Source organism: Myotis daubentonii, chromosome 13 (assembly GCF_963259705.1).
Source record: "Myotis daubentonii chromosome 13, mMyoDau2.1, whole genome shotgun sequence".
NCBI classification, from domain to species: Eukaryota; Metazoa; Chordata; class Mammalia; order Chiroptera; family Vespertilionidae; genus Myotis; species Myotis daubentonii.
Genome location: NC_081852.1, coordinates 63,035,888 through 63,058,485, shown reverse-complemented (window position 1 = coordinate 63,058,485; position 22,598 = coordinate 63,035,888). Strand labels below are relative to the sequence as shown.

General features: G+C 65.0%; 1 protein-coding gene across 4 annotated transcripts in view; it reads right to left on the bottom strand.

Moving 5' to 3' along the window:
• Positions 1-3,099: 3,099 nt before the first annotated feature.
• Positions 3,100-22,598, bottom strand: part of CHST15 (carbohydrate sulfotransferase 15) — a 44,116-nt gene continuing 24,617 nt past the window's right edge. For all 4 annotated transcript variants that reach the window (XM_059661779.1, XM_059661782.1, XM_059661780.1 and 1 more), the window contains exons 4-8: positions 19,647-19,793; positions 16,457-16,613; positions 7,364-7,520; positions 5,538-5,685; positions 3,100-5,203 (exon numbers count right to left, since the gene is read on the bottom strand). In XM_059661779.1, the coding sequence (XP_059517762.1) occupies positions 5,013-5,203; positions 5,538-5,685; positions 7,364-7,520; positions 16,457-16,613; positions 19,647-19,793 (800 nt within the window). In that variant the 3' untranslated portion in view covers positions 3,100-5,012. The remainder of the gene's footprint in view (positions 5,204-5,537; positions 5,686-7,363; positions 7,521-16,456; positions 16,614-19,646; positions 19,794-22,598) is intronic.

Genomic DNA, 22,598 nt, shown 5'->3' with positions numbered 1-22,598 from the left:
GCCCCAGCAGCCCTCGCAACGCTGGGCGCCCAACAGGACGCAGGGGATGTAGGGGCCGCTAGGTCAGCTTCGCTGCTTCGACCAGGAAAGGCCTGGAAGATGCCGCCTGGCCCTGACCTCCGCCCTCAGCGTCCGGCCAGCCTCCTGCCCGCCCACCAGCTCCGCCTGAGGCTCTGCTCCCCCCTCCCACCCCCACCCCGCTCCTCTGCCTCCTGGAAGTTCAGGCTTCAGGACTATGAGGTCGGAGGTGAGAAGGGATCAGGACCAGCTCTGGTCTTTCGCAGCTGGGGGGCTGGGTCCCCTTATTTGGCCCCCCGAGCCTCAGTTTCTCCACCTGGATAATGGTAAAACCAGGACAGACAGAACCCCTTCCTGAGATGGGGTGGAAGCCGGAGGAGGAGGGCCCGCTGCCCGGGGCCTGGCTCTCGGTAGCTGCTCAGCGACCGGCTGGCACCGCTGCCACCGCAGGTGGCCTCCTGTCCCATGTCCGGCCGATGTCCAGGGCGTGCTCGCGGCTGCCCCGCGGAAGGCCCCGGTCGGCTCTGCATTCACAATGAACCCGCTGTCATGGTCCCCGCGTCGTCCTCCCGCCAGCGTGTCTGACAGGGACCTGCACTGTGACCCCATCACACGCCGAGCCAGCACCGAGGCGCACAGAGCTCCCTTCAGGCCGACATCCGACAGGTCCCGCGTGGGAGACTGCAGGCGGGAGAGGTGCTCAGAGCGGCGGGGATGCTGGGACCGGTCCCCGCACATGCGCGAGGGGGGGGGGGGTGCAGAGGGTGGGGGGCGTCTTGGTTCATCTCCTCGAAGACCTCGGGGGTCCCCAGCACCCCCGACCCGCCTTGGCGAGCGCCTCTCTGCAAAGCAGGCGGAGAGCCTTGGAGCCCAGCACAGGAAGGAGACCACCGGAGGGCTCTGCGGCCTCCTGCCCTTCATGGAGCTACAGCCGCAGCCAGCGCTGACCATCCCAGTGCGGTTGGGCCCGGAGATGACCCCGAGGTGACCTGCAGATGGCCTGGAGGTTACCCAGAATCCCCCCTGCAGATCACGCTCAGAGAAAGGACTGGCCCTTCCGACAGACAGATGGGTAATTGGACCTTAAGTGCTCTTCAGCGGTTCTCAACCTGTGGGTCGCGAACAATGGCAATGCATCCTGCATATCAGGTATTTACGTGACGATTCATAACAGTAGCAACATGACAGTCATGAAGTAGCAACGAAATAATGTTATGGCTGGGGGTCGCCACCACATGAGGCACTGTATTAAAGGGCCGCGGCGTCAGGAAGGTTGAGAACTGCTGCTAAGTAAAGACGAAAAGTCTAAGACGAAGGAGGGGTGAGGCAGGGCCTCCCCGCTCTCCCCACTTGCCCCGTTGGCTCTGTAATCTCAGCTGCTGAGAACGTGGGCCCGCAACCCCCCACGGCCTCCCCACAGATAACTGGTGCAGGAGCCAGCCTGGATCAGTGACGGAGCAGCACCCACCCCCACCCCCACCCCCGTGCCCGGCCAGGGCCTCCTGCAAAGTGCAGGTGCAGAAAGTGCTGCTAAAACCGTACATGCCACTCCGCACTTCCCAGCTCGCCTGGGTCCCCTGGCAACCTGGGCAAGGCTGAGCCTGGCGCAGGCACCCCCACTGGGGGGACGGCCGAGCTGGCCACGCGACGTTCAAGGAGGGCCATAGGGGGGAGCAGGGGGGAAGGGGGGGGAGCTGAGACAGGGACAGAGCAGAGCCCCGCAGCTGAGCCCAGCCTGGGACCATCAGGCAGGACCCGTGGACATGAGGTCGGGGGTCAGCCTTCCCCAGCCACCACCCTGAGCTCTCGGGGACCAGGGAACATTCTGGTTGTGTGGCTTTCGCAAGCTGCTTCCTTGGGAGCATGACTGACTCACAGGCCGCTGGACCTCAGACTTGGCACGGCCCTGTCCAGACCTGGCACGGCCGTGTGGCTGAGGCGGGACCCAGGAGCTGAGGACGCCCTGAAACACACACACACACACACACACACACACACACACACACACACACACACACGCAGCAGCACCAGCAGCAGCAGCAGCGAAGGCCGGCCCTGCAATGTGCTGCTGCCTGGAGCTGCAGACACAGCCCGGGAGGGGGTGCGGGGGGGAGGGGCCTCACTCGGGAGAAATGTGCAGAATGAATTCCAGAGGCCGGCGGGCCTTTCCCGCTCCCCTCACCCCCACTCTCCAGTGGCGGGACCAGGAAGGCGCTCCATCTCAGAGCGGGCGTGTCCGAGGCTGCCTGCCCACTCAGCCCTGGTGGACCCCACAGGGCACAGCCACAGGGACAGGCCAGGCCACCCACTCCTTCCCTGGACCGTCCGGCCAGCTCACTGACTGTCCTGCTGCAATTGGCTGAACAGCGGCCCTGGGAGGTGTCCACGCCTGGCCCCGGCCTGGACTGTCCCTCACTTGGCCAAGGCGCTTCGAGCTGCGTCCTGGGGACAGCGAGGGGCCTGCGAGGCTGAGGGCCCACAGCAGCCAAGGGTCCCTAAGGGGCAGGGGCGAGGGGCAGAGGGCGACGTGAAGATGCTACACTTTGAAGATGGTGCCCACGCGAGGCTGGCGCCGGGCTCTGACCCCCGGGACTAGGAGATGACACCCTTGTTTTAAGCCCCTCGGTCTGGGGTGACTTGTTACAGCAGCCACAGGACACTAAGGCAGCTCCTCAGGCCGACTGCTGTCCCTCCTCCCAGGACCCGCTGTCCCTCCTCCCAGGACCCCCCCGTCCCTGATGCCACCCAGGGAGCCCTGTGGGCGAGGTTCTGGGAAGACCAGGCTCTCCCACCCACAGGCCACGCCGCCCACGGAGCCTGTCCCACGCGATGAGGCCTGCGGTGCCTCCAGGAGCGGCCTTTGCCTCGGGTCCCCGCGGGGTCACCTGGGAGGCCATTCCGGGGAGAGTGACATGAAGACGCATGAGCCTCAGCAGGGTGTTCCGAGAGCTGGTTCCTGAGTGGGGGCCACACACAGAGGGGAGGGGAGTCGCCAATCAGCCCTCAGACCCACCTGTCTGTCCCCATCCCCCCTCACCCCCTTTCTGCTTAGACACGTCCGCTGCTGGGCAAAGCCGCTCCTGCCTGTTGTCAAGAGATGGGTCCCCTCACTTCCAGGTCTGGATTCACCAGCCCCCCTCCCCCCAACACACCCTGTGGGGGCAGCGCTGGCGAGAGAGGCTCCCCCAATGTGGTCTCCCCAGAACTGGGGGACCAACCAGAGTCCCCGCCGCCCCCCGATGGCCTGGCCTTCCAAACCCCACACTTGAGACAAACCCCAGGACCTGAGTGTCCAAAGGGACACAGGGGTCTCAGACTCGCAGCCCCGGAGCCAGGCAGGTGGTGGGGACGGGGAGCAGCCTGTGGGGAGTAGCAGGGCCTGTGGCCATTCGACCTTTGAACCCAGACGCCTGAACCCAGCACTGGGCCCGTCTGGGGTCGGGGGGGGGCCTCACCCCCGGCTCACCCCCGAGGCCCGCAGAGCCCCAGTCCCACCGGACCCTTCGCTGGGATCCTGCCTCCCTCCGCGGTCACCCTAGGGAGCAGGCAGGGGAGGCTGACCTCTGACCTCCCCGGCGACTCAGTCACACACAGCGAACCCCAGAGGACCCCGAGGGCTCAGCACAGCAAGGAAGCGCCTGCAATCCATCCCCGTCGGGGCCCACGTTTAATTCGGCAGAAAGTACAGCATCACGTGGTTCCCTCGGCAGCTCAGGGGGCGCAGAAGGACGGTGCGCAGGGCCCCGCACTCGGCTCTGCAGGGCACAGGCGGGGGCACGCCCCGTTCCACTTTGGTTTGGGGGGGGGGCTCCAGGGCCACCACGCAGAGCAGCACCAACCGGCCTCGAAGCAGAGCACAGGCAGTGCCCTCGGGGAGGCCCTGCAGACAGACACCGCGTCTGCGGGCACCGCGGGCCCGGACGGACGGCTGGCGTAGAAAACGATCTGTACAATAAACCGGCGGCATCGGCAACAACACCGCCGGGTGCTTCTGTGAGAAGCAGGTGGGCTGCACGCGGTCACGTGCAGAGGAGGCGTGAGAAGGCCGTGGTGGCGGCTGTGCTGGGAGCAAATCCCAGTGAGCGTGGAAAGTTCGCGGGCAGAGACCCGAGTCCAAGGAGCGCTGTGTCCAGAGCGGGGAGCGGGGAGCCGGGAGCCGCGTCAGCCACAGAACCGGAGGGAACCGGCTCATAACATGCACCTGTGCACACACGCACACACACGTGTGCTGCAAATAAATACACACACACACACACACACTGCTGTCCTGGGGCCAGACCTCCCGCGGCTGCTGCTCTGCGCCCCGCCGGCTGCGAGAGGGGTGGGGGCTGTCCCTGGAAGCCGTGTCAGGACTTACAGCCCCTCCAGACAGGAACAGCCAGGCCGCAGGGCTCCGAACCCCCGCTCGCCTTCCACGGGCTGCGCCCCCACGGCAGGAAGACGGGGCGCCGGGCTGGAGTGACGGGGTGTGGAGGTGTTGACTTCCGGTGGGTATGGGGGTGCCGACGCGCTCCGCCTTGGCGTCGGGACCTCAGAGAGCCCTGGTCCGGGCCACAGGGAGCCTCCGACAGCACTCGAGCGCGAAGCCTCGCTGGGTCCCCCGGGCAGGTGCCCAGTGGGCTCAGGGCTCCCCTCAATCCTTCCCCATCGCCTCTGAGAAACGACGAGGCCTTTAGCCCATCCACGGGCACAGCAGGCTGCAGTGGCCCCGCAGGTTCTCCTGGGGATCCCAGCGCCCCACGCTCGGCCCGTGGGCTCACGCCCCGAGTTTCTGAATCAGGACGGGGCGTCTTGTCGCCTGTGAGCTGAGCCGGGGCCTCATGAGGGGCTGATGGCCCGGCTGTGACCTCGCAAAGGCCTCCGGAAGGTCCCGGCTGAGCCGTGCCCGGGGGCAGGAGCCTCGGACGTCGGGGTTTCTCACGCTGAGCCCACGGCCCGCGGAGGGAGATGTCTGCAATCACCGTGACGCTGAGCCTGCACCCGGGCGCCCGGCCTCACGTCTTCCTCCAGGCGAACGCCTCGTCAGCGAGGACCTGGGCCAGCCGTGCGTTGAAGGGCCCGTAGAAGTCCCGCAGGAGCCGCTGCGTGAGCGGCCACATGGGCCCCAGGCTGCGGTCCTCGGGGCGCCGGGCGTTGGAGGCGGGGCTCCTGGTCATCAGGGCCTCCTGCTTCTCGCTCAGCGGCCCTGGAGCGCGGAGAACAGAGGCTGAGGGGCAGCAGGGGCGCCGGGCAGGGCAGGCCTCCCCCCACCTCCCGCTTCCCACTGAGACAGGGGCCTTCCCCGCGCCCTTCAGCAGCGGGACCCCCGTCACCCACCCGTGCACCTGCTGGGACACCCACCCTCCCGCCATTCCACCAGGAACAGGGCGCAGCTCTCTCCCTCCAGGGGACCCCCCGTCCCTCCCCAGGACCTCTCCCCACACCACCCACAGCTGGTGCCGAATGGCCGCCCAGCTCAGCCCAGCCCTGCCCAGCCCTGCCCAGCCCTGCCTGGCTCCAGCGACCTTTGACCTCCGTACCGAGGCTGAGGAACTGGAAGACCCTCCGCATGGTGGACTTGACGTCGGACGCGTGGTCCTCCAGGCGCAGGACGAGGAGCTGCTCTCTGTGGAAGACGGCGAGCCAGTCCAGGAGGTACACGGCGTACAACCCCACCTGCAGGCGCACCTGGGCGGAGGAAGGCCTGTTCCAGGGCAGCTCCCGGCCAGCACCGCCCAGGGGGGCCCGACGTCGGGGGCCAAGCCCCAAGAGGGCCTGGCGTGCAAGCGACCTCGGACGCTGGGTTTAAATGCCGCGCGTTTGTTTTTCTAGATGTATATAGTATAGTCTCCTTTTCTTTTTTTTAGATATATAGTTATTTCAGATCAGCTGCCTCCTGCACGCCCCCTACTGGGGATCGAGCCCACAACCCAGGCCTGTGCTCCTCCGACCAGGAATCTAACCCATGACCTGACTCATAGGTCGACGCTCAACCATGGAGTCACACCCACCGGGCACACCACACATTCTTGCAAGACTCCCACTTAGGGGGGCGCTTCATCCTCGTGACGACCCTGTGGCGGCTCCACGGCACGGCCACGCCCTGGTCGGGGCACACGCAGGGTGCGGTTCCAGCTCTGGTTGGGGTGCGCATGGGAGGCAACTGCTCAGTATCTCTCTCTCCCTCTCCTTTCCCCTCTCTTTAAAATCAACAAAAACACATTTAAAACAATAAGCACCTGCCTCCTGCTGACTCGGGTCTCTGCCCTCAGGAGCCCCAGGGAAGGTGGGAGCCCCTGAGGTCCAAGGCCGTGGGCCCCGGGCTGCAGCCTGAGCCTGCCCGGGACCAGCCACAGCTCGGGGTGCCCGGGACCCTCGGTGCCTTCCCGTAAGGCGGGCTGGGTCTCAGGGCCCCTGGAGGACTGAGCAAGAGGGTGCCCTGGAGGAACCAGGAAGGTGCCGGTTCGGTAATGAACGAGCCCGAATCCCGTCCCCTCCCAGGGACGGGGGATTTCAAAACGTCTGATCTGAAAAACCAGCTGCACAAACGTGGAGCCTGGCGACCACACCCGTGACCTTGTCCCCGTGACCTTGTCCCCGTGACCTTGTCCCCGTGACCTTGTCCCCGTGACCTTGTCCCCCAGCCTCCGCATGTTCTCCTTCACAGCTGCAGGGCCAACGGGGAAGCTGGAGGCTGGAGGGAGGGCACGCCCTGGCCTCGCCGTGGGAGGAAGTGGCTGCGGGCAGCCTGCCTCCAGGGGGCATTAAAGACAGGCCAGCCCTGGCTGGGCAGGCAGCCCAGTGGTTAGAGGGGCATCCCCGTACACCAAGGGTGCAGGTTCGATCCCCGGTCAGGGTGCATACAAGAAGCACCTAATGAATGCATTAAAAAGTGGAGCAACAAAGCGATGTTTCCCCCCACCCCCCTCTCTCTCAAATCAGTAAGTAAAAATTCAAAATAAAATAACGACAGACGACAGGCACACCCAGCCTGCTTTGTGCTGTGGCAAATGCACTGCTCTTTTGTTAAGACGCTTTATAAGCCAGAGTTACAACCACCTCTTTGAGTTACTGGCCACTGGGCGCTCCCGTGTGGGTGTGCAACGAACGTGTCCACCAACTTCTGTTTCATTTTCTCGCACAAATCGGCCTTTCGTCAGTCTACGTGACGGCCCCAGCCAACGGATGAACTACCACTCTAAGCCTTACAGCAGCCTGGAAAAGTGGTATCTATCTCTCCCTCTCCCTTCCCCTCTGAAATCACACACACAAACCCTGCCCCCCCCCCCCGTGTGTATGCTGAACCCCCCCGACACCACCTGCAGCAGCAGCAGCAGGGCCCTGGGCCTGGCTGGGTCGCACGCACCGGCATGGCGTTGTTGAGGCTGTTGTTGTAGACGCAGGCACGCAGCGAGTAGTCCAGCAGGCAGCTCTCGAACAGCTGCAGCGCCTCCGTCACCTTCTCGTGGAAGTCTTCCGCGGACTTGTTGGAGCTGGCGAAGTACAGGTAGTCCGAGTACAGCCTGGAAGCAGAGTCGACAGCGTGTCACCCCCCAGAGCAGGGGGGTCGCCCTTGGGGTGACCGTGAAACCAGCGTGCAGTGACCGTGTGGAGTTCCATTCCTTAAAGCTCGACCGTTTCTCTTTGTTCCCGCCGGTGAGCCATTTTCCTACTCCCCTTTTTAAAGAAATATGTTGTTATTGATGTCAGAGAGAAAGGGAGAGGGAGAGAGAGAGAAATGTCAGTGATGAGAGAGAATCATGGATCGGCTGCCTCTTGCAACCCCCCACTGGGGCTCAAGCCTGCAACCCGGGCCTGTGCCCTGACCAGGAATTGAAACCTGACCCTCTGGTTCATAGGTCGATGCTCAACCACTGAGCTATGCGGTCTGAGCCCTACTTCCGTTTGTGTGTCCCCTCTCCCCACCCAACAGGGCTGCACCTCCCTCCACCCGAGGAGGGAAAAGGGGAAGTGCGGGCTCCTGCTTTCAGGGAGCACGTCAGGGTCCCCACGCCCGTCCGCCCCCTCGCCCCTCCCCCGCCCCCTCGCCCCCCGCCCCCCCCCCCCCCCCCGACGAGAAGTAGGTGGACGCTGCATAGGAATGCCTGCAGTAAGCGGTGCCAGGACTTCCCCACAACTCCCTCCAGGGAAACAGTCAGGTGACCACCTTGCAGGAGGGAAAGCCACTTGCTGGGTTAAAACGACTCAGAAAACATTGAGGACAGCAAACGTATCGAGAACAAGTACCCAGCCCAGCCAGTGCTGAGTGTCAACCCATGAACCAGGAGGTCAGGGTTCGATTCCCAGTCAGGGCACAGGCCCAGGTTGTGGGCTTGATCCCCAGTGTGGGGCGTGCAGGAGGCAGCCGGTCCATGATTCTCTCTCATCATGGAGGTTTCTCTCTCCCTCTCCCTTCCTCTCTGACATCAATTTTATAAAAACACATAACACATTAAAAAGAAGTATCCAAATGGACCTCACGGACTGGAGCAGGCACACCCATAAAAAGACCCGACGTAAGGAGACCCCTGAACGTCATTTTCGTCTTTAAAATCAACTCTACAGGATGAAGCAGGGAAAACACAGGAGACGTTTCGTCGACATAAACTCATAACAAATCATCACAGAGCTGCAGGCACACAATGCAACCTGGGGATGCATTAATAGAGGTAAGGCACTGAGAATGTGGGAGGGTGTCCCTCGGCTCCACCCCGGCAGGCCAGGACCCCTAGGGACCCTTGGCTGAGCTGCTGCAGCCAGAGAAGGGAGCCGGCAGGAAGCCACCTGCTTCCGAGGCAGGAAAGCTGCCCCAGGCTGAGAGATCCGCCCAGGTTCCTAAAGGACTGACCAGTCCATGGAAGGTTCAGGAAGAAAGGCAGGCTTGATTCAAGGGCAGATGTCTTGGCTGGGCAGTCCCGCATGACGTCAGCGGCCGGGCAGTAGGAGCCCAAGGCTGCAGGGGACGAGGTCCTGGGCAGAGCGAGGGCCCGGGACCCGACACCCAGGCAGCCCCGAGTGTGGGGTGCAAGCCCCTCCCTGCAGAGCCGCCTCATTCTCTTGCTCTTAAACCATCCCAAACAGATGGGGTTACATTTGGCCGGGCCTGTTTCCAACAGCGATTCCAAATATAAGCCCAACACATTCCGGCCTTCTGTGCTGTGGTTATTTTCGAGGCGGCTGGGGCGGCTGAGGGGTGTGACCACGGCCTGCTCCTGGGCAGCGCTCCTCAGCTCCATTCCTGAGCCCGGCGGGTCCCGGGACCCCGCACTCCTGGGGGGCAGTGGGGTTGCATGTATGCATTGGGGGGGGGCTCCCTGACCTGCTGCTTCTGGAAGGACCGCGTCTCTCCCCATGGGGACAGAGCAACAGCCACAGTGAGCTGGAAGGCCCTCCAGGTAGGAGCTAGACAGGCACCCACGGCCACGCTGCTCGCCTGCACAGACACCCACAGCCACGCTGCATCACCTTAGGACCTGAGGGTGTGGCTCTCACTACCTGCCCAGAGGCAGGTACATGGACCACGTGACAGCAGGGGCAGCCTGAGCCCGGGTCTCCCCTCCAGGCCAGGCCCTCGGGGGTTGTCCCACATGCACCCTATCGCCCTCCTGCACACACGTGGCCTCGGGTCTGCCTCCGGGGACCCAGCCAGCGGCAGCCGTGAAAACCTTGGCTTCCCAGCCGGACCGACATGGGATCAAATCCCCGCCTGGCCCCTCACTGACAGGCGACTGTGGGTCATTGCCTTCACACCACGGAACCCGCTCGCCGCCCCTGTGAGCACATCACCTCTCCCCTCTCCCCTGGCTGAGAGCTCACAGGAGGCGAGGCCTGGAAAGGGCGCGGCTGGCAGCCAGGCCGGTGCCCTGTCAACACGGCCTCGTCACTGAGGGTTGTCCCCACCCAACCAGACAGGCTCCAGGAGGGCGGGGGAGGACCTCAGTGTCCATCGCGGTGCGCCCAGCGTCTCAGGCCGCTGGCTGTTGGTATGTGCGACCACAGGGACCAACCGCCATCGCCCGTCATTATGTGGCTCCCGTCATGGAGTGCTCACGCCCTTGCGGTAGGACATCTCCCCCCATTTCACCGAGAGGTGAAGCAACTCGCCTGAGGCCCCACAGCCGGTGAGCGGCAGAGCTGGGGGTCAGGTGCAGCCACCTGTCCCCCAAAGGCCGTGTGGCTATTGTGGGATCCTGGTCCACTCTGCTCGCCACCCCCACCCGCCACCCGCCACCTGCCACCCGCCCAGCACGGAGCGAGAGCCTGGGCCCGGGACTCCCGCCCACCCTCGCTGTCCGGGCTGCAGGGAGTGAAGGCCCGTCGGTCAGCCTCATTCCTCTCATTCCGAGTCGTCCTTGTAAACCGATGATTGTTTAACCAGGCCCAGCGCGCAGCGCCGGTTACATAAGCCGATGAGGAACGCCGCGGCCCAAGTCCAGAGGCCCAAGGCGTTGGGGTCAAAACCAAGTCCCGGGCTCCTTCCCCGCCGACCTGTCGCCATGAAACGTGCCGTACGAACCTCCGGGGGTTGCAGGGGGGCGTGTCTGTGAGCGGCGAAGTCTACACGCAGAATTAGAACGAGAACCCGGAGCCGGCAACCTCCTCGCAGACGGGGCAGGACACCCCTCCCCGTGGCCACCGGTGACCTAGGTCAGAGGCCGGCCACCAGCCGCGGGTCACGGGTCTCGGCTCCCGGCGGGAACTGCCTCCGAATTAGGGGCAAACCCGTCAGCGTCTCAGAGGCAGGGGTGAGGGGCGTCGGAAAGAACAGGCCTTTCCCTGGAGGCATCGGATGAACTGCTGGTCGGTGGCGGCTGCTCCCTCACTCACCGGCCATTCAGCCCAGGGACGCACCGCCTGCGTCTTCACTCCTGATTTCTCAGGCAGAGAGACGGACGAGAACTTCTGGCCAAAGAGCCACCCCGTCCTGCGGACCTAATTTACTTCTTTTTGGTTTCACTCTCAGTTCCAACATTTTCAAACCCTCTCCCTTCAACCAATGATAGAAATAAGGGCCACATGTGAATCTAAATGTAGAAATAAACGCCCCCCCCCCCTTATCGCCCAGCCAATGAGTAAGAGGAAATGAACGATTTGGCCCCACTCCCTGGCAGCCAGCACCGGGCATCTCCCTGCAGAAGCGCAAGGTCACGGAAGGACCGGCCTGGCTCGCGGCCGGGGCCCAAGGAGGGGATGTCCTTCCAGCGTGACCTGCACCCCGGCCTGATCATCCCCCCTGGCTGGGTGGGAGGGGGCCAGCCCCTCAGAGAGGCCAGGAGGCGCGGCTTCTAAGAAGACGTTCCCACTGTGACATCGCGTGTAAAGGTTTAAAAAGCAATGAAACAGCTGCTGCCGTCATCACCCACACGGAGCACGCACTCCCCGTGGGCGGGAGGCCTGCCGGTCCCACCGGCCTCCGTGTTCCCTGGCTGCAAGGCCCGGCTCCGCGAGGACCGGCCGAGCAGGTGCGGCAGGTAACAGGCTCTGAGGATGGGCCCCCGGCCCGCTTCCTGGTCTCCTCGCCCTGCCTTCCCCGCCCCTGGAGTGTGGCCTGGGCCTCGTGACTTGCTTCTAAGCAACAGAGCGTGGCCAAGGCGACGGCGGTCGCTCTGAGATCCGGTCGCGGGGATGGAGGCCTCCGACCAGGCGGCAGGCGGCGTGCAGAGGTGGGGGCGAGGCCCTGGGACAGGACGCGGAGGCCGCCTCTGCCCCCGGCCCTGGAGAGCTGCATTCTCCGCCACCACGGGCGGACGCGGGTCCTCCCCGCCCAGCTGCCGATGAGACCCCTCCCCGGTGACACCCCGACAGTGAGGAGAGGCGGACGTGGATGCCCGGGCGGCTGGGCCAGGTCTGACCCTCAGCCACTGTGGTTTGTTACGCAGCTGTAGGCGACTGATGAGCTCCCCGTCGCCGGAGGCGGCCACGCACCCTCCCCGCTCCTGGGCACAGCACACCCGTGGCATGGGGTCCAGGCCTCCTTTTCTGATCACATGCCGGCTCCAGGAGGGCAGGCGCCAGACGCTCCATCGTTCACCACCGAGTGTGCGCGCAGCACCACGCACGGCCCCACGTGGGGGCAGGGCTCGGTGGCGTTTTAACTGGTGAAGGACTTCGAGTGGGTGTGGGACCAGGGGCAGCAGCCTTCGCTCTCAGTTCCCACGTACACAGAGCACTTGCTCTTTAAGAAGGAAGATGAGAGCGTGGCGTCCGCCTGGACAGCCGCCCTGTGCGGGACCCTCCTTCTCTCTTGATCCTCACCCAAGAGTGAGGGTATTTTCCCACTGACTTTTAGAGAGTGGGAGGGAGGGGGGAGAGGGAGAGAAATAGAGAGAGTGGCAGAGAGTGGGAGGGGAGAGAGATGGGGGTAGAAGGGGAGAGAGGGAGGGGGGAGGGAGAGAGGGAGAGAGGGAGAGAGAGAGAAACATCGATGTGACAGAGACACACCAACTGGGTGCCTCTCCCACACGCCCCGACTGGGGGAGGGGATCGGACCTGCTACCCAGGTCCATGCCCTTGATTGGGAATTGAACTCACAATCGTCGGTGTGGGGGCTACAGCTCTAACCACTGAGCAACCGGCCAGGGCACCATGACTCTTGCTAAGGAAGCCAGAGCTGGGGCTGGGGACCCAGATGGCTGACCCCGGGCAGCACTGCCCCCCTCGCTCAAAGGCTCGCCTTCATGGCGCTGGGCCCTCCGAGGCAGAGTCGGAACCGCAGGAAGAGGGGGCGCTCAGGGAAGTGGGCTCCGCTCCCCAAAACAGAACAACCCCCACCTCTGTCCTGTCCGCTCTCCTGCTCAGGACGCTTCGTCCCCTAGCTCACCTTCCTTCCCTGCTCACCTGGCAAACTCCTACTCATCCTTCAAAGCCCTCTGGCCTCAGCTCCTCCGGAGCTGCCTTTGAGGACCCCACTGGGAGCTCCTCGTCTCTTACGGCCACGCCTCACCCCTCTCTGCTCTGGCTGATCCACAGGCCCCAGTGACCACGGCCGTGCCAGCGTGTCCTCCCTGCCCCCCCACCCAGTGTGGGCTCCGGCTTCCCAGGGCCTGGACCTGGGCTGGCACCCGGGAACCACGCCCGGGCACAGGCTGCTGCCCACCTCTGTGCCCAGGCAGCGACAGAGGCCGCAGTCTCACCCCTGACCCCTGCCTTCCTCCGAATGAGGAACCAGGAGCTGCGGCAGGAAGTGAGCAGCTCACTCCTGGGAGGTGTGCCAACAGCATGACCTGCCGCGGGGGAGGGGCGGCTGGGAGGTGGCAGCGCAGCTGTGACAACACCCCCATGGGCGGGGGGCGGTCATTAGTCCCCAGGCCCCCCGTCAGGGCTGACCGTCAGCTATCCTGCCCCGAGGACCCCTGGTCTGTGTCAACTGCTTTCGGCCACGGGACCAGCCCACCCGAGTGTGGGAGCGGCAGGCGGGACGGGTTGTTCCGAGGTCGCGGTGGGGGGTCCTGAGGCTGGAGGCCGCACAGACGGACACAGAGGGAACCGGGCCGCCAGGGGGACCGTGGGGCGGACACGGGAGCATTGTCCACTCCCCCTGACCAGGCCGCCCAGCAGCGGGGCCCCTCTGAGCACCTCGCGAGGGCAGACGCGGAGGAGCGCCCGGGGCAGGACTGTGTGGCGTGTCCCCCGGGAGCATCGATGTGAAGCGTCCAAAACGCAGTGTGAGGCTCGTTCACACGCTGCCCTCACCCGCTGGGCGGGCATTCACGCTGGGAGGGCTTTCACGCTGGGCGGGCATTCACGCTGGGAGGGCTTTCACGCTGGGAGGGCTTTCACTCTGGGCGGGCATTCACGCTGGGAGGGCTTTCACGCTGGGCGGGCTTTCACGCTGGGAGGGCTTTCACGCTGGGCCGGCATTCACGCTGGGCGGGCTTTCACGCTGGGCGGGCAGGCTGGGGACACCACAGTGTAGGCAGCAGCGTGGGGCGGGGGGGGGGGGGGGGGGGGGGCGATGGGTGATTTCACACAGTTCCCAAGGTGCTTCCCAAAGCCTCCGGGACGATGTGTCTTGTTGCAGGCGAGGCCGTGGGGCGGGGCGTGTGCCGTCCTCGGAGGGACCGGGCCGAGCTGGTGCCCGAGGCCACAGCACAGATGACCACACTCGGTGCCTCACCCCTCGGGAGCGGGTCCTCTCCTGGCTGAGATCCGGGGGGGAAGCAGGTGCGGGCGGGTCGGTGCCCTGCGGGCTCCGGGGACAGTCCGGGCTGCGCCTCCAGCTCCCGGGGCTGCGGGCGGCCGGCTGGTGGCTGCATCTCCCTCGCCCGACTCCATGGCCCCGGCCTTCCGTCCTGTGCGCCGCGTCCTCTCCTCTTTCCAAGCCGCCCATCACAGACCTGGGCCCCGCGAATCCAGTGTGACCTCATCACGCAGGACTCCACAAAGACCCAGTCAGCAAGGTCATAGCCCACATCCGGGCTCGGGCGCTAACCGGTGCAAGAAGACAGAGGCCTGGCCGCCGTCCTCAGTGCCTGGTGGGCGACCTGTTACGGGTTGGACGTGGCTATGGAGTTCCGTGGGGGAGGTGGCGGCCGTGGGGCTCCGTGGGGGAGAAGGCGGCTGTGGGGCTCCGTGGGGGAGGTGGCGGCCGTGGGGTTCCATGGGGGAGAAGGCGGCCGTGGGGCTCCGTGGGGGAGGTGGCGGCCGTGGGGCTCCGTGGGGGAGAAGGCGGCCGTGGGGCTCCGTGGGGGAGAAGGCGGCCGTGGGGCTCCGTGGGGGAGAAGGCGGCTGTGGGGCTCCGTGGGGGAGAAGGCGGCCGTGGGGCTCCGTGGGGGAGGTGGCGGCTGTGGGGCTCCGTGGGGGAGGTGGCGGCCGTGGGGCTCCGTGGGGGAGAAGGCGGCCGTGGGGCTCCGTGGGGGAGAAGGCGGCCGTGGGGCTCCGTGGGGGAGAAGGCGGCTGTGGGGCTCCGTGGGGGAGAAGGCGGCTGTGGGGCTCCGTGGGGGAGAAGGCGGCCGTGGGGCTCCGTGGGGGAGGTGGCGGCCGTGGGGCTCCATGGGGGAGAAGGCGGCCGTGGGGCTCCGTGGGGGAGGTGGCGGCCGTGGGGCTCCGTGGGGGAGGTGGCGGCCGTGGGGCTCCGTGGGGGAGAAGGCGGCCGTGGGGCTCCGTGGGGAGAGCGTGGCCGTGGGGCTCCGTGGGGGAGAAGGCGGCCGTGGGGCTCCGTGCGGGAGGTGGCGGCCGTGGGGCTCCGTGGGGGAGGTGGCGGCCGTGGGGCTCCGTGGGGGAGGTGGCGGCCGTGGGGCTCCGTGGGGGAGAAGGCGGCCGTGGGGCTCCGTGGGGAGAGCGTGGCCGTGGGGCTCCGTGGGGGAGAAGGCGGCCGTGGGGCTCCGTGCGGGAGGTGGCGGCCGTGGGGCTCCGTGGGGGAGGTGGCGGCCGTGGGGCTCCGTGGGGGAGGTGGCGGCGGTGGGGCTCCGTGGGGAGAGCGTGGCCGTGGGGCTCCGTGGGGGAGGTGGCGGCCGTGGGGCTCCGTGGGGGAGGTGGCGGCCGTGGGGCTCCGTGGGGAGAAGGTGGCCGTGGGGCTCCGTGGGGGAGAAGGTGGCCGTGGGGCTCCGTGGGGGAGAAGGCGGCCGTGGGGCTCCGTGGGGAGAGCGTGGCCGTGGGGCTCCGTGGGGGAGAAGGTGGCCTTTGGGCTCCGTGGGGAGAAGCGGGCGCAGCGTGAGGACCTCCCATGCAGACTGGGTCTCGAGTGGGAGGAATGGCCCTGGAGCTGCCCGGGCGGCACTGGCCCAGCCTCGCCCCATCCCCGTCGGCGCAGGAGGTGCCACTGTGCCTCGTCCACGCCAGGCAGCGCCTGCTCTTTACGCCACAGCCATTCCGCCCGGCCCCCTCCTTCCCGCTGGTCTCACAGAAAAGCCAGAGCCGCACACCCAGAGCCGGCGGACAGGCCTCGGTCAGGCCCGGAGCCGGGGACCCCAGGCGTTAACCCCCCGATTCCAGGGCCATTTCTCACTTCCTGGCAGTGCCGGCAGAGCAGCCACAGTCCAGCCAAACCCGCCACAGGCTGCGGGCGGCAGACCAGGCCTGAGCGGCCAAGAAACCATCACAACCGTTTAGACGCAGAAGATCGCCCCGAATAATATTTACGTAAGAAATACCGCTAACATTGCAAGGCCAGCTTGTTTATTTTTTTCCAAGAGGCACAATCTAGTTTGTGACAAGAAGAAAGACTATTCTTTCAATCCGCCTCGTCTCCTCCCCACCCCGGCCCGGACAGAAAATCTGAACCGCTCACCTCTCGTCCGCTGGCGTGGCTCACTGGTCAAGCATGGACCTATGAGCCAGGTCAGGGTTCGATTCCCGGTCAGGGCACAGGCCTGGGTTGCGGGCTTGATCCCCCGCGAGGGGTGTGCAGGAGGCGGCCGGTCAGTGGTTCTCTCTCATCATGGATGCCTCTCTCTCTCCCTCCCTCGCCCTCCCGCTCTGAGGCCCGTACAATTAAAAGTCCTAACAGCAAAGCGCTCACCTCTCCACGGGGTCCCTGAGCATGACGATGAGCCTGGCGTCCGGCTGGAAGGCGTGGATGAAGTCCTGGGTCAGGAAGGGCGGCTCGCCGTCCGTGCTGTTGTCGTAGAAGAAGGTCCAGGCGTTATTGTCCCACATGGTGGAGGCGCTGGCCTCCCCTGGAACGGAGACGCGGCCGGTGAGCTGCGCCGAGTGACGGGGCCCCAGAGCAGCCTGCGCCAGGGCCACGCCTGGCTGATGCCTTCCCTGCACACGGCCGCGGGGGGCGAGCTGGTCCCCACGCTGGCAGGCTGGTCTCCAGGGAGCGGAGGCTGAGACCCACCCCCTGCCGCAGTCACACACACACACACACACACCAAGGACCTCAGTGTGGCTCCGTGGTTGAGCGTCGACCTATGAACCAGGAGGTCAGGGTTCAATTCCTGGTCGGGGCACGTGCCCAGGATGCTGGCTCCATCCCCAGTGGGGGGCGTGCAGGAGGCAGCTGATCAATGATTCTCATCGTGGATGTTTCTCTCTCTCTCCCGCTCCCCTCCTCTCTGACATCAATAAAACTATATTTTTAAAAAGGACCTCAACCTGGACCTCACGGTGACCCAGGCGGCAGGCGCGTGCCTCCCACGCTCGTCTCTGCAGGACGTGCCCACGCCTCCACCGGCAGCCGGCCTCCCGGCTCCACGCTGTGAGCGCTGCGCCGTGCACAGCTCTGGGGCACGGAAGGGCCCGCGGAGCACGGACGAGGTGTTTCCCTCAGGGATGGAGGGACGCATCGGGGATGGAGGATGCTGGGAGCTGATCCTCACTAGGAAACGTGCGCAGTCGCATCGACTCCGCCAGGAAGCCCCATGGCCAGTTCCCAGCTCTCCGAGGGGCTCCCGGGACCCCCGTCTCGGGCTCCAGTACAGCTCCCGGGACCCCCGTCTTGGGTTCAGGTCCAGCTCCCAGGACCCCCGTCTCGGGTTCAGGTCCAGCTCCCAGGACCCCCGTCTCGGGCTCCAGTACAGCTCCCAGGACCCCCGTCTCGGGTTCAGGTCCAGCTCCCGGGACCTCCGTCTCAGGCTTGGGGTCCGGCACACCCACCCCCCAACCCTCACCCAGCCGCCTCTCCTCAGTCCTTCCCGGGGAGCTGTTCTGTTTTTTAAGAGGAAAGCCACAGAATACAGAAAGACAGTCAGAGTCCTCTGGAAGTTCCACTCACAGTGAATAAGGGACTATCAGGACAAGGCGAGCATCTTAGACTAAAGTGCACAGGTTCTGCCAGATGTCACAAACGAGCTCTACAAACAAGAAGCACTGTCTACTCACCCATCCATCCCCACCCATCATCCATCCACCCACCCATCCATCCTTCACCCATCCATCCACCCATCCTTCACCCATCCCCACCCATCCTTTCCCACCCACCCATCCCCACCCATCCTTCACCCATCCCCACCCATCCATCCCCACCCATCATCCCTCCATCCTTCACCCATCCCCACCCACCCAACCTAACCCATTATCCATCCATCCTTCACCCATCTCCACCCATCCCCACCCATCCATCCATCCCCACCCATCCATCCCCACACACCCATCCAGAAAGCATCCAGCTGGTGTGTAATAGATGCCCAGCACTGCACTTGGCGTTGTGGACAGATCAGGGAGAGAGGACGGATAACCCCTCCTCTCTCAGACGGGATCTGGAGCAAGACCGACAGGTCAGCACTCAGAGCCCCCGGGTGCTCTCTGACAGGGCAGAGCGGGGGCCGAGGGCAGAGGCAGCACCTTTCAATGTGTCTAGAGCCCCAGCTCCAATGACCCCGGCCACTCAAGTCCTTGGTGACTCCAGCCTTCAGTCCAGACCACAGAGGAAAGGCCCCCCTGACTGTGGGCTGAGAGAAAGAAAGAGCCTATAGCTCTAGCCAGGCTCTAACCGGGGCAGAGCTGAGTCGCCGCTCAGGGCTGGGAGGAGCCCAGAACGGATCTGGTCCAACAAGCCCATTTTACAGATGTGCAGACTGAGGTCAGGACCACGAACACAGACTCGGCACACGGTACATGAGCAGGGCTGGACGCCAGCTCCCCCCGCCTCTCTGCTACCATGAAACACCCCGCTCTGCTCTGGGTCAGTACAGAGCAGCCTATCTGCTCTTTATTCTGCCTTTGCAAACGAAGACGTAAATAACATCAGGAAACCCAGCGAAGGCTTCCCTGTCTCAGTCATTAGCTCGGGCTCCCTTCCCTGGCCCAGGCAGGCATATTTTTGGCTTTTGCATAAGAACGTGAGACCTTCCCAGAGGCACACGGGGTGGGAATCACAAGTAATGAGACTTGTGGTTTGGGGTGTTGGGACCCCAAGGCTGTAAGAATATAGCGAGTAGCCAATCCAGGCTGGGAGCAAGGGGTATGCGCTCCTGTGGCTCCAGGACTTGGATTTGAGCTAAAATTAAAAACAAAACAGTCAGGACTTAGGCAGGTTGGACAAGAGAATCCTAAGTAAAGACCCATCGTTCAAAGGGCGGTTACAATCCCTCCCAGTCGCTGCTAACAGAGTCACTGAATCTGGAGATTCAAAAATCTAACAGACTCAGGACATTTTTAAAAACTGGTTTCCTGCCAACTTAAGCAAAGCCTGTGATTCGATGTCTCTCTTCCAGGGGATGCGTGGGGACAGATATCCTGAGCTGCACCCAACACAGCGAGCAGATGAGCTCTGATAGCGCACCCCGTGCTCGTGCACGAAAGCCATGACACGCATCGCACCTCCTCGCTCTGGCCTCCCAGGCACCGGGTGAGAAGGGCCACTTTCTAGCAGCGATTGGCTGGCAAGGACGCCCGGCTGGGGCTGTGCCAGAGGCTGCCTCGGTCTCCCTGGGTCCCGGCCGGGATTACAAAGCCACGCTAATCACTTCACGGCACTGTGACCCCGTCCAACGCAGGCGGGTTCGGCATTTAGAGAAGCCAGGCCTGTGCCCTTCGTTAGAATAGGGACAAAGAAACGGCAGCTTAAAAACAGCCATTTCAGCTGCACTTGAGTCTCCATGGAACCAGGACGCCCCCAGCATGTCTGCTTCATAGAAACCGTGACGACAACGTGTCACCCAGGGCGAGGAGACGGCGGGAGGGGGACACATGCTCATCAGGGTCATGCCCTGGGCGCAGGCGCGGGACGGCCCCGGGCTGAGCGGCTGAGGGGCCGGGCTGCTTACCGATGACGATGCGGCTCCTCCTGCCCGGGTCGCCCGCGGCGCCGGCCTGCAGGCCCCGGTGGATCTGGTGCGCCGCCAGGTCGAAGAGGTCCAGGTAGTCCTCCACGGGGTAGCGGTCCCGCAGCCCGTCTCTCAGGCGCACGATGCCTGCGAGGACCAGAGGCAGGAGTTACCCAGGACAGCGCTGCTCGCCGGCTGAGGGCTCCCGGGGCGACAGGAAGGACGGAGGCCCCCAGCCACGTCCAGAGCCAGGCTCGGCCCAGGAGGCTGCTGGTGGGGGCGTCAGGCAGACAGGGTGGGCACTTGAGTTTGATTTCAGAGAGGAAGGGAGAGAGAGAGGGAAACTTCCATGATGAGAGAGAATCACGGATCGGCTGCCTCCTGCACGCCCACCTCTGGGGATGGAGCCCGCAACCTGGGCCTGTGCCCTGACCGGGAATCAAACCAGCAACCTCTTGGTTCATAGGCCGATGCTCAGCCACTGAGCCACACTGGCCAGGCCGTTCAAGAACCGTCACCGTGTCTGCTGGGAGGGCCAGCGTCTGGCTGGGTGAGGTGGGCGCCAGGGCCGACGGCTGGGCCGCGGGACGCGCACACTGCACCTCGGCTCTGTCCTGTGCTGTGGTCAGCAGCCTGTCCGTCTGTCCAAACAATAAGGAAGCTGATGGTGCCGGACAGACACGTGGGTTGAGCTCGGCAGTGACTCTGGCATCAGCCACGTGCAGCCACCACGGGCCCAGCCTGACGTGGCTGCATTTCACCCGCAGGCCCAGTGACCACACACCGGCCCAGTCCAAGCCGCCGAGGTCAAGGGGAGTGGACACGCCCGTGGACAGACAGGAGGCTGATGGTGCCACCGGTTCCCACCAGGGGAACGGAGCTTCCACGAGGGAAAGGGGGAGTTGTGGGGGGAGCACCCCCAAATGAGCACCAACGGGACACCCTGGCTCCCGCCGCCGCCGTCGCTGCACCCCCGACACATCTGTGCTCTGTCCGCTCTGGGAGGCACATCAAAGGATTTGGTCAAACGTTCGTCAGGAAACACCCTGAGCGCCGGCCCCAACTTGGTTCCACTCGGGAAAATGTAGGTCCCTCCTCACAGCCTGGCCCCGCATCCGGAAAACGCCCTCGGCCCGCCCAGACTCCAGCATTTGTCATTCCCGAGCTCCGGTGACCACATGTCTCCTGGCAGAGGGAGAAGGTCAAGGAGAGGAAAGAGTGACCGGGCGTAGGGTGGCCCCGGCCGGGCAGGAGCCACAGCAGGAGGGACGGCGAGGCCACGCCAACCCGAGGGGCAGGGGCGCTGGATCCCCCTCCAGACAGAGGCACCAAGAATCATCTCCATGTGGCTTCGTTCCAGCCCAAGCAGATGCCGGTGACGGGTGAGGACACAGGCACAGAGCAGCTGAGCGGGCGCCCGGAGCCCGGGCTGAGCCCAGGGAGGAACCCGCCCACGGGCAGCCTTTCTCATCTCTGCCCAGCGGAGGGGCTGCAGGGGACAGGTCAGAGGGGGAGGGGACAGGTCAGAGGGGGAGGGGACAGGTCAGAGCGGGAGGGGACAGGTCAGAGCGGGAGGGGACGGGTCAGAGGGGGAGGGGACAGGGCAGAGGGGGAGGGGACAGGGCAGAGGGGGAGGGGACAGGGCAGAGGGGGAGGGGGACAGGTCAGAGGGGGAGGGGACAGGTCAGAGCGGGAGGGGACAGGTCAGAGCGGGAGGGGACGGGTCAGAGGGGGAGGGGACAGGGCAGAGGGGGAGGGGACAGGGCAGAGGGGGAGGGGACAGGGCAGAGGGGGAGGGGGACAGGTCAGAGGGGGAGGGGACAGGTCAGAGTGGGAGGGGACAGGTCAGAGCGGGAGGGGACAGGTCAGAGGGGGAGGGGACGGGTCAGAGGGGGAGGGGACAGGTCAGAGGGGGAGGGGACAGGTCAGAGGGGGAGGGGGTAGGTCAGAGCGGGAGTGGACAGGTCAGAGGGGGAGGGGACAGGTCAGAGCGGGAGGGGGTAGGTCAGAGCGGGAGTGGACAGGTCAGAGGGGGAGGGGACAGGTCAGAGGGGGAGGGGACAGGTCAGAGCGGGAGGGGACAGGTCAGAGGGGGAGGGGACGGGCCAGAGGGGGAGGGGACGGGTCAGAGGGGGAGGGGACAGGTCAGAGCGGGAGGGGACAGGTCAGAGCGGGAGTGGACAGGTCAGAGGGGGAGGGGACATGTCAGAGGGGGAGGGGACAGGGCAGAGCAGGAGGGGACAGGGCAGTGTGGGCCAGGACAGCCCCCAACAAATGTCCACCGGCGCCTGCCCTCACGCTCCTCGGAACGGCGAGCTGCCCGCTCTGCACCGTCCCGGGCCCTGCAGACCACGGGCGCTCGGTAGCTCCCTGGGCGGCTGGGGGCCGGCTCCTGCCTGTGGGCGTTTGTCTGGGAAGGATGAGCTCAGACAAGGGAAGGATGACTCTGCGTCTGCGCCCGGGAGCCCAGCCCAGTGCCCGGCCCAGAGCAGCCTGCCTCGCTCCCCCCCGACCCCAGGGACCTCAGTGAGCAGAAGGCGTGGCGAGCCCGGCCGCGTGGCTCAGTGGACGAGCATCGACCTATGAACCGGGAGGTCACGGTTCAATTCCTAGTCAGGGCACGGGCCCAGGCTGTGGGCTCGGTCCCTGGTGTGGGGCGTGCAGGAGGCAGCCGATCAATGATGCTCTTCCATCATTCATGTTTCTCTATCTCTCTCCCTCTCCCTTTCTCTCTGAAATCAATAAAAATAAAAATATATTTTAAAAAAGAGAAGAGCCTTAACCGGTTTGCCTCAGCGGATAGAGCATCAGCCTGCGGACTCAAGGGTCCCGGGTTCGATTCCGGTCAAGGGCATGTCCCTGGGTCGCGCGGGCACATCCCCAGTGGGGGGTGTGCAGGAGGCAGCTGATCGATGTGTCTCTCTCATCGATGTTTCTAACTCTCCATCCCTC